Source organism: Diadema antillarum, unplaced genomic scaffold (genome assembly GCF_040938485.1).
Source record: "Diadema antillarum isolate AM-2024a unplaced genomic scaffold, OU_Dant_1.0 seq00000460_RagTag, whole genome shotgun sequence".
NCBI classification, from domain to species: domain Eukaryota; kingdom Metazoa; phylum Echinodermata; class Echinoidea; order Diadematoida; family Diadematidae; genus Diadema; species Diadema antillarum.
This window is the reverse complement of record NW_027271431.1, coordinates 2,428,737-2,438,769: the sequence shown is the minus strand read 5'-3', so window position 1 is coordinate 2,438,769 and position 10,033 is coordinate 2,428,737. Positions and strand designations below refer to the sequence as shown.

Below are 10,033 nucleotides of genomic sequence, written 5' to 3'. Positions count from 1 at the left end.
ACCTATATCGTATCATTTATATACTGTATTTAAATATAAATTATGAAATAAAGTGGTATATGATTCTGATATTTTTTCAAAACGCTATTGTCATCTTGGGAAGAATGATGTGACAATGAAGACAATAGATGTCAGGTGGAGAAGCAATCGGAACTTTCGACCTTGATTATGGGTCTTCCTCAGCTTTGTCTGTTTATCCATATACATGTATGATCATATACAATAACTATTTTTCACGTTTTATGTCTTGTAATTGCGAAAAATATGTGTTGCCAAGTATGCCCTGAATGCAAATACTGAAATTACACTCAATTTATTATGTTCATGTATACCATATGGTTTGTTATTCCCAAGATAAAATTCCATCCGTGTTTGTATGTAAACAGACAATAAAGCTGAGAAAGACCTTCTAAAGTCGAACGTTCCCATGATACCCAACTGGGATCGTTCAACAACTACTGTTTTCATTGTCACAATTTATATGAAGAGCCTGCTTCGAAAAGGCGTTAAATCCATCATTTTCAATGGATTTAGCACCTCAAACTATGGTTGGAAGCTCTTCATATACATATTGCATATATATATGTATATCTATATAAATGTATATATATATATATATATATATATATATATATATATATATATATATATATAATCGAGACAAGTGAGGACAAAAAATGTTGCAGGATGCCGGCTGTTGTCTCGATTATAATTCTTCCCAAGATGACGGAGGCGTAAGGTACGAGCATCAGCACCATCCCATTATATATGTATATATATATATATATATATATTCAGTTATGGGTGTGAGTGTGTGCTTGCGTGCGTTTAGCATTTTTGTGCAGTTGCGGAAGCGAGAGATATCCTGATAAAAGTGCTAATCTGCTAATCTGCAATGAAGCTCCATTAATGATTTTCATTGTTTATTTCTCTTTAGGAGACATATCGAAGGAGGAAAAAAAAAATATAAATCAACTTTTTATTTTCTACCACTTGCTATCATTCCATTTTCTGTTATTACTATAAGACCGAAATGCATATACACGCTGTATTTATATATATATATATAATTATATATACATATATATATATACATATAAAACACACACACACACACATATATATATATACATCATGTATATACATAATATACACGTCTTTTTAAGCATTAAACAGTTTTACTACAATGTGTTATCACTGAGAAAGGGACACTAGGAACACTATTATCATTCGTAATATTTGATCATTACGCACTGTTTCACTACAATTTTCATACACAATGGTTGCTACATTAGTAATCATCAAGCATGATCACCGCACTTTGTGTTGTACCTTCGCACCGAGCACAGTGCACAGAGGACAAACAATAATGCCTATGAAGATATTACACATCGTATATAGACCCTGAAATATGCCTTGGATGGATGTTTAAAATGACGTTAAGATTGAGGTAAAAAGAAATTGAATGTGCAGTTTTTGGCGCTATTGGGGTAACATTATGATGTCAATTTATATAAAAGAAAATTGCATTATATATCAATATTATATCCTGAAGATACATGACTTCTATCGGAGAAGAAACAATACAATAAAATACAATAATCACATTGGTACAGAGCTCTTATCATGGACTATCTACACTATAAGCTGTTTCACAACTCTTTTACACACATCATCCATAGCGCAACTGATAAATACCCCAAACGAAAAAATTCCCAACCTACAACAAAGCAGATCGCAATGAAATGCAGCAAGTACATTTAAATCCACACGTTCTTAAGTTACAAAAGAGTTTTCAGTACGATAATCTGCAAACAGAATTGCAATATTTTTTAAGGAGACAACCTAGACATAAACTATTAACCTTTGATATCTTAAATCTGTTTACTTTTCCTGTAATATGCATTTTTGTTTGTTTGATTGCAGCTTGTTGATTATGCTTATTTATGCTGTTTCCGAGATTTTTTTTAAAACATTTAGTTGCATACTTGTTACGATAGTGAAAATGTTCAGCAAGTTGACTTACAAACAATGACAAATGATTATGGAAGAACTGGATTCTCTAGGAGAGAACAGCTGTGTAAAGTTTGCACAGCTAATGCTAGATGTTGTTACAGACGTTTTCTCCCTTTCTACGCTTGAATTTAGCAATATCTGGAGACTTCATTCTAATGAAAAAAGACAAAAATAAGTACCTGATTATGCTTCTATTAAACCTTATACCATACATTCATTAGTGACAGTATATACAGGCCTATATGTAACTATACACAACCCAGTCACTGTATAATCAGCGTCTGGTCGGGCTAGCCTATAGTATGTATAGTTTATGAGAAACACTTTCGAATAAACCCTTACGGCTTCGTCAACAAAACATTGCGAGATAGGTATCTCAGCAAGGCACTTTTGAGAGGACAAATAGTGTCACTATAAATGAACGACTGGAAGATGGGTGAAAATCGAGTGGTGGCAGTTCGACATAAGACACAACAAAATGTAAGCATTAATGTCACTCATGATGAGTCCCAGACAGGCGGGCATGGATAGTTTCCATCCTACCGTAGCATGTTTTTATAGCCTTAATACGATATTCATAGGAGATGACTGAAGTTTGTTAATTTCTATATACGAGTAATCTTTGGTGCCGCTATATACTCTGCCCACAAGGCCAAGACCTAACAAAATAGACACTTATTATGCTAAGACAATCATGAAATGTCGTGAACTTTACTTCATGGCATATAGAATGAATTATATGATCCCAAGTTATCACAACATCAGCTTTGTAACAGAAAGGTATAGCTACACCGAGACAATGGCGATGACCTACGACTATACTCCTTAAAGAGGAAATCCAGTCCAAATATAGGTTAGTCTGGTTAAAAAGAGTAAAATCTTATGAGTTCAACGGTAAAAGATTGACTGAAATCGGAAGAAAAATAAGGAAGTTATAATGACATTTTGAAGTTTTGCTAATTTTTGCGACACAGTTCTTGTACAGTGGATATGAATATGCAAAAGGTGAGCTAACCATGTCATACCCTCAGAATTTTCCATTGATCGTGTACAAACAATGACAAATATTAAATGTTTCTGTCCCTGAAGTCTGAAACATGATGTTATTTCTGGTTGAATAACTTCAGAATAGTAATTAGTTTGATACACAAGGATTTGAGCCTCGGGCATAATTGCGTTTGAATGAAAAGCTGGAAATTTCAAAAATTTTTATGTACAAACTAGTATATGGTAAGTTGTGAAGGAATGAAATGCTCACTTTGCGACTTGCATATTCATAATGACTGTTCAAGAACTGTTTCCCCCCAAAATAGCGAAACTTAAAAATGTCATAACTTCCTTATCTTTCATAAGATTTCGATCAAAATTATACTGTTGAACTTGTAATATTTCACTCTTTCATATCAGACTAACTTATATTTGGACTGGATTTCCCCTTTAATTAGATCTGAATTAATTCTATATACCGAGGAAGGTCGAAGTCCCTGGCATCTCATGGCCCTGTCGATTGGGATGGTGTAGTCACGTCATGACCACGTGATTACACAGGCTTGTTTGAAGTATTGGATCGACAACAAGAGGAGACGCACATTATCAAGATTGCAGTAAGGATCAGTCCTCCTAACACAACGAGAGCGATTATTAAACCACCGATAATCCGGCCGGCCTCTTCCACAGTTACGTCCAAGCCAATGAAACTGGAAACCGTGGACGGACTGGGCGTCGAAGTCTCAACCGTTGTCGTGATAGGAGGATCGTCATCATTGTAGGCGTCGAAGTTGCTTAAGCCAGCGATGATGGTGTTCCAGAAGATGTCTTTCTCTGCTCCTCTGGGTAGGGGCTCCTGGTAGGGGCAAACGTCCAAGATAAGGGCGTTGTACGAGGCTGGGTCGAAGGGATCCCACTGCCTCACTTCAGGAAGAACTGTCTGGGGAACACTATTACGATGCAAAGTGAATGAGAAATAAATGTATTCACAATTTGAAACGACAAAATATTGTTATAACGTTTCTATGAGCATAAATACTTTTAGCATGATATTTTCACAAGCATTCTCCTTTCATGTATCTTTTTGATTGTGTTTGTGTTAAGCATTTTGTATAGAATCTTTTATTTGATTTGCGCATTTAGATAACTTTAGGGATTCCTGCTCATGATCACATGGGCATGCAGTTATGTACCAGAGGGATGCATCTTCTTCAATTAAATAAAGCCTGCCTTTTAGACAGTCAGGAAGGGCAGTCTAATATTCAAAATCCAAACGGATGACAGTGGCACAGGGCCGAACAAAAATTAACAATTGATGGTCATAAAATTATGATTTATAAACAGGTGACTTATCAAACCCCTCACTAGATACAGGAGTGTATTGCATTACTTCCTTAGTTTTGTATAGAAAAGTGGGTTCCTTATAATTTGATATAAGGAAAGGTCCGACTCAGGCACTTTTAGAGTGTTTGCCTTAAATATTTTAACAGAAAGGTAGAAAGTACCATATAAGCAGCAACGGAAAACAATACCCAAATTGCCATGAATGATTGTTAATGATTTTTTAACCTTCGTCAGAAATTGCATCCTAAACAAAATCAAATTGTATGAACTATATGAATGTTGATCTGTGTGATCATTCGATATCATTGAAATGAAATGACATCTTTAGACAGAATGAAATTTTGACGAAAGTGAACGGAAAAACCCATATTACAATCAACGATGTTATCACAATTAGTATCACAATCATATGAGGGATATATACAAAATCAATGAAATTTAAAAATGTGTATCTATACATACCCTGTTCGAGCAAAGGAAGATATCATTTCCATAAAATTAATGCTGACCACCCTATCGGCCACGCTGAAGCACATTCCGACACTCTCCGTAATTGTCTTATCATATGGCCAGCCGAATGCATAGGGAACGTCGTCACCGAATGTAAGCTCCACCCACGGAGGTAAGAAGGCAGAGTAGAGATGATCACTCGGTCGGAAGCCTAAGAAATAGACATACATATCCTTATTATCAGCCTGTTTTAGGAGTCTTGCAGTCTCAAAAAACGGCACGTTTAACCACATATCGCTTAGCAGCTCGCTGACCTGGTGACCGATCTTGCACTCGTCGTAGGTCACAGCCGGAGACAGGTCGCTCGTCAGGTAAAACATGTCCAATAAAGAGACGACCTCTGGTTGACCGTCGTAGATACTTTCAACAACATCTTCGAGAATACGGGTAGCTATCGCATCGTTGGGGCACCCTGTGGGGGAATAAACGCTTGTAAAGATAGTGTTGTCCATCTCTGTAGCCCCGACGAGAAGAGGAATAGTTTCGAAATCACCAGACTGGAGAATCTTGTCGGATGTATTTTTCAGGACTATCCCATCCACAACTGGGAACAAATTCGATTCGAAAAGACCTTGCTGGCCGAATGATGCTCGTTGCACTTCCTCAGCGGGTTTGCTCCTGAGACACTCTACGAGGGCGCGTGTGGTGGTCACGGGACATTCCACATTCTGCGCCAGTTCCTCAGCTAACTCTAGAGGATTCTTTGTCGATGCCCTAAGAATAGGCGGAGAAAGTACTGAATCCCCAAGTGCAATGATCTTGTGCATCAGTCCATCATTAAGACCATTCAGAGATATAAGATGGCCGAGCTGTGCACCAGTACCCATTCCAAACACTGTCACGCTGTTGGGGTCTCCTCCGAAACTGCTGATGTATTGCTGAATCCATTGCAGAGCCGTGACAACGTCTATCAGTCCAAAGTTACCAGGACACTCCTCATCAAGTGTGCTCAACCATCCAAGAGGACCCAGACGGTAGTTAAGTGGAACAATGACTGCATTAGCATACGAGGCGAGTGTTGAACCATCGTATGTCACACCGTTACCTGATGTGTACAAACCAGAATGCAGATAAACAATAACTGGAAGAGGTAATGAGTCCGGCTCTATAACAGGTGCATAGATATTTAAGAACAGACAATCTTCACTCTCGGTTACTGGTGCTAGTGGCGGTTGGCCAAGTCCACCACCTTGTACACAAATTGCCGGATACTCTGTCGCATTGCGGAATGTATTTTCTCCCCAGTCCTCAAGGATCCTGGAATTCCTGAAGCGGAGGTCACCAATGGGTGGCTCTGCGTATGGCAAACCTAAGAAGCTGGCAATGCGTCGTCCACCGACCCCTTCATCAGCTGTGCGCACGGTTCCTCGAACCTGTCCCAGCGTAGTGTCTTCAGAATCAGTTACGCTAACAACAATGAACTCGTCGACATTGTCTCGGTCGTTTCCTGTCAGGATGTCAGGGACGGGTGCTTCTGCGCTGCATGTCTCCGGCTGGTTCCGAGTAAGGAGTTCGGGAATAAATTCCAGCCAAAGTTTGGTGAAACCCGCCTTCAGATGTTCGTCAATCTCAGTGGCATTTTTGATCCAGAGATACGTCTCGTTCGCCGCGTCAAACTGGGGCCACATTGGCGATGGTGTCGGAGAGGCAGGGCCTTCATTAGGATTCCTTGTTCAAATAAAAACACAGAATACATGCATATTTCTCTCTTATCAATCTCTCTATGGAAAACTTGAGGATTATTCACAGTATTCGTCCGCAGAACTCGATGCTCATAAACATAGAACTGGTTATAGTGCCAGACAATATCAGTAGACCTACAGTAAATAATGAATGACTATAATGATTACAAAAACTGAACGTGTAAATACCTTTATATCCAAACAATTACCGTTTCCCACGGTTCTCTAATGTCGTGCGTGCTGTATTTACATAATGCACTGTTGTGCTTGATGGGTGTGTGTGTGTGTGTGTGTGTGTGTGTATGTGTGTACTATACCGACATTTAACCTTTCTGCAACATTATAGAAATAATTTTTGTTCAAGCTCAAATTTGACGATCACATTAACATGTGCTTGCTATACAGTCTTGTCATATGAGATATGATGTAATTGTAAATGGTTAAAGGAAAATGAAACCAAAATAATGTACTGAGTACACATGGAGCTAAATGCAGCAATATCAATCGAATACATCAGTGAAATTTAAGGTATGAGATGATCGGACAATACGTTTAATTTTTTATGTGTGTGTTTTTAAAGATTTTCGTGTCACTATCGCTGGATGAGGAGATTATAACAGTTTGTCATTTCAACGATTCACAAGAAGAGTAAAATTTGATTTTAATGAAAGGTACAAATTTCATCTTCGTGATAGTCTCACCGTTTTCTGAAATACGTACGAGAAGCACTTTTTCATAATGCTAGAAAATTTGAAATATGTTAAATTCTTCCCACATATTTTGTACACACATTTTCTTTATATCGTTGTAGATGCGTGACGTCGCGAAATGTTGTAGCCTTCTCATCCAGAAATTGCAGTATTGAAATTTAAATACTTATAGACGATTTTTCTGCAGCTTCACTTATGCGTTCTACTAATATTGCCGATTTCACGCAATCCATGTACTGTATCATTTGGACATTAAGATACTATACCCGGTGTTGACGAAGTTCGTCCAATATCCAGTCATGTTCGTTCGAATTGAGGTGGTCTGCGCATCTGCCGCATCAAGGGTTGTATTTTCACCGAGAACTAAATCCCAGAGGTAGAACAACTCTTCCCCAGAAGCAGCACCTGTTCTGAGGTCAGAGATTAATCTAACGTAGTCAAAATCCACATAGTCGAAGAAGTACATGTACGTGTTGGCTTGCTGACTCTCTGAATGACGTCTCAGATACTTCACAGATCTCGAGATAAGTTTATCGTCTCCGTAAACGGCTAACAAAAGTCTCTCAGCGGCTCCTTCACTTGTTAGACCGACGACAGGATCGACGTACATGAGATCGATCATCTCGTAACCCAAAGTGGCATCTTCCCTATTGTCGGACTTATCAATGAACATATCGAGCAGGACTTGGCGCACGTCTTCTTCGTTGGTGACGTTAGGGAAATTTGTATTATTCGATAACAAGACTCCTTCGTCACTGTTGAACCCGAAGATGACATCGTACTGATAAATATCGTCCCTTTCTATAAGTTCGCCAACAGGTTCCGGCAAGAAGTCGCCGTCGATGCGAGGCAAGAATCCTGGCACTGGGCTATTTGAAACAATGTCTTGCCAAGATTTACTTCGCAGGCAATCGAGTCGACTCGCCCACGCACTGGAGTTGCACTGCAGTGAATCGGCGAACTCGTCAGCCAGATCCTCAGCGTCATCGTCACTCATGATGTGAAGATCGTCTTCCAACACACCGCTCTGAATGATTGCACGCTGGAAAACTTGGTTATCGTTACGAGGCGAAAGAATTTGGGCTGATACACCTACGGCCCCTTTACCCTGTCCAACGATGGTGATACTGCTGCCATTACCGCCAAATGGACCTATGTTATCTCGCACCCACTCTACGGCAAGGCGCTGATCCCATAATCCATAGTTGCCTGGTATGCAGTCGTCGCCGGTGCTGAAGTAACCAAGAACTTCGGAGCGATAGTTGATGGTGACTACAATTACTGATCCTCTAACGGCCATTTCGCTTCCTACGTAGTCAGCACCACCCCCTTGCCCAGGAATGAATACTAAAACAGGTAGCTCGCTATTTTGTGTGACAGCATTTGCTGGTACAATAATGTTCAAGAAGAGACAATCTTCATCCATGGTCGCATACTGATCAGGGCTTGGCGAGACCCGTGGACACGAAGGTCCATATTGGGTCGCGTTGAAAACGGTGTCACCCCATGAAGATTTTGGCACTGGGTAAAAAAATCGCCTTTCCCCTACTGGCGCTTCGGCGTACGGAATTCCTCGAAAGTCGTTAATAGTTTCACCGTTAAGATCATCTTGACTTCCTCGAATGGTTCCGAGGTCGGTTAGGATGTCGACCTGCGCAGAACTATAAGCGAGAATGGACAATACGACCACAAGTGAGAAAAATGCCATCCTCCTATCCCGCGGAAACCAATCTGCGCTGGTAGTAGTGATTATCCCTTATGCTCTGATGATAGGAGCTCTGGATCTTTAGTACTTGAGATATAGGTGTAATGTCAAAAGATGGAAAGTTACAACCGTATCTCCTTCTAAGTGACGAATGAAATAAATTTGCCACTTTCTTTAGGAAATGCAGTAGTCTGCACGTGCCCAAACGAAAGCATCACAGAATGACTGCGCAATATCGATTCATACCAAATAATTGTTTGAACACTACAACAAATTCGCAGTATGGATTTGAATGTACAAATATTTAACAATTTCTAGATTCTATGCAGTGCCTTAGACTGACGTCACGCGTCAGTGAGAGCGCAGAGAATGAATAACGGCACGAGATAGCACGGACTTTGTCCCGCGTAGTTGGCAGGGATGCCAGTCCGTATCAGGTCGTGAGGTGGACAATAGTTCCAGCTGAAGATCGCCCCTGCACCGATGATTCCCTCCCCTCAAGTTATTTGCTCTTTGCGTTTTTTGTGGGTGGAAAAAATCTATAAATCACTCGTGTTGATAAAGTTATGTATTTTACTGCGTTTTTTCTTTTTTTATCTCAGTCAGTCAATGAAATGCGTCATCTCAGACGAGATTTGCCAGTACAGTTGTACACGACAAATAGACGTAGACCCTACAGCTTTTTGATGAAATACGCTTCTGTTGACTGGTGCTGGTTAAAGTTTTTATTTTTTTCAGTTAATCATAACACTAATCATAACAACGCCCGACTGGCTAAACATCTAACCATCATCCAAAAGAAAGGAGAATAAGGTACCTTGCAGCGATTTTAAAAATGCCTCAATGGTCGTAACCAGAAGAAAATGCAGTTGTATGATTTTTTTTAAAATAATAATGATACTGTATAAAGATATGAATTTATATTACGCCAAGTCCACTCTGTAGTGTGCTCTACGCGCATACATACTCTTTAATCGACAAGATCTGTCTTCACATAACAAACAACTTTCGCCATTTTATTTCAATGTTTAAAAATTTTTCCAATGGCGCATACATTTTACTCAGAACATCACTTTGAT

General features: G+C 39.5%; 1 protein-coding gene across 1 annotated transcript; it reads right to left on the bottom strand.

Annotated features, from left to right (window-relative positions):
* Positions 1 to 1,160: 1,160 nt before the first annotated feature.
* LOC139733107 (uncharacterized) lies at positions 1,161 to 9,189 on the bottom strand. Its single transcript, XM_071643950.1, has 3 exons — positions 7,516 to 9,189; positions 4,810 to 6,525; positions 1,161 to 3,953 (listed from the first exon to the last, which is right to left on the bottom strand). The coding sequence occupies exons 1-3, from the start codon at positions 8,955 to 8,957 to the stop codon at positions 3,557 to 3,559; spliced, it is 3,555 nt and encodes a 1,184-aa protein (XP_071500051.1). The 5' UTR covers positions 8,958 to 9,189; the 3' UTR covers positions 1,161 to 3,556.
* Positions 9,190 to 10,033: the final 844 nt, after the last annotated feature.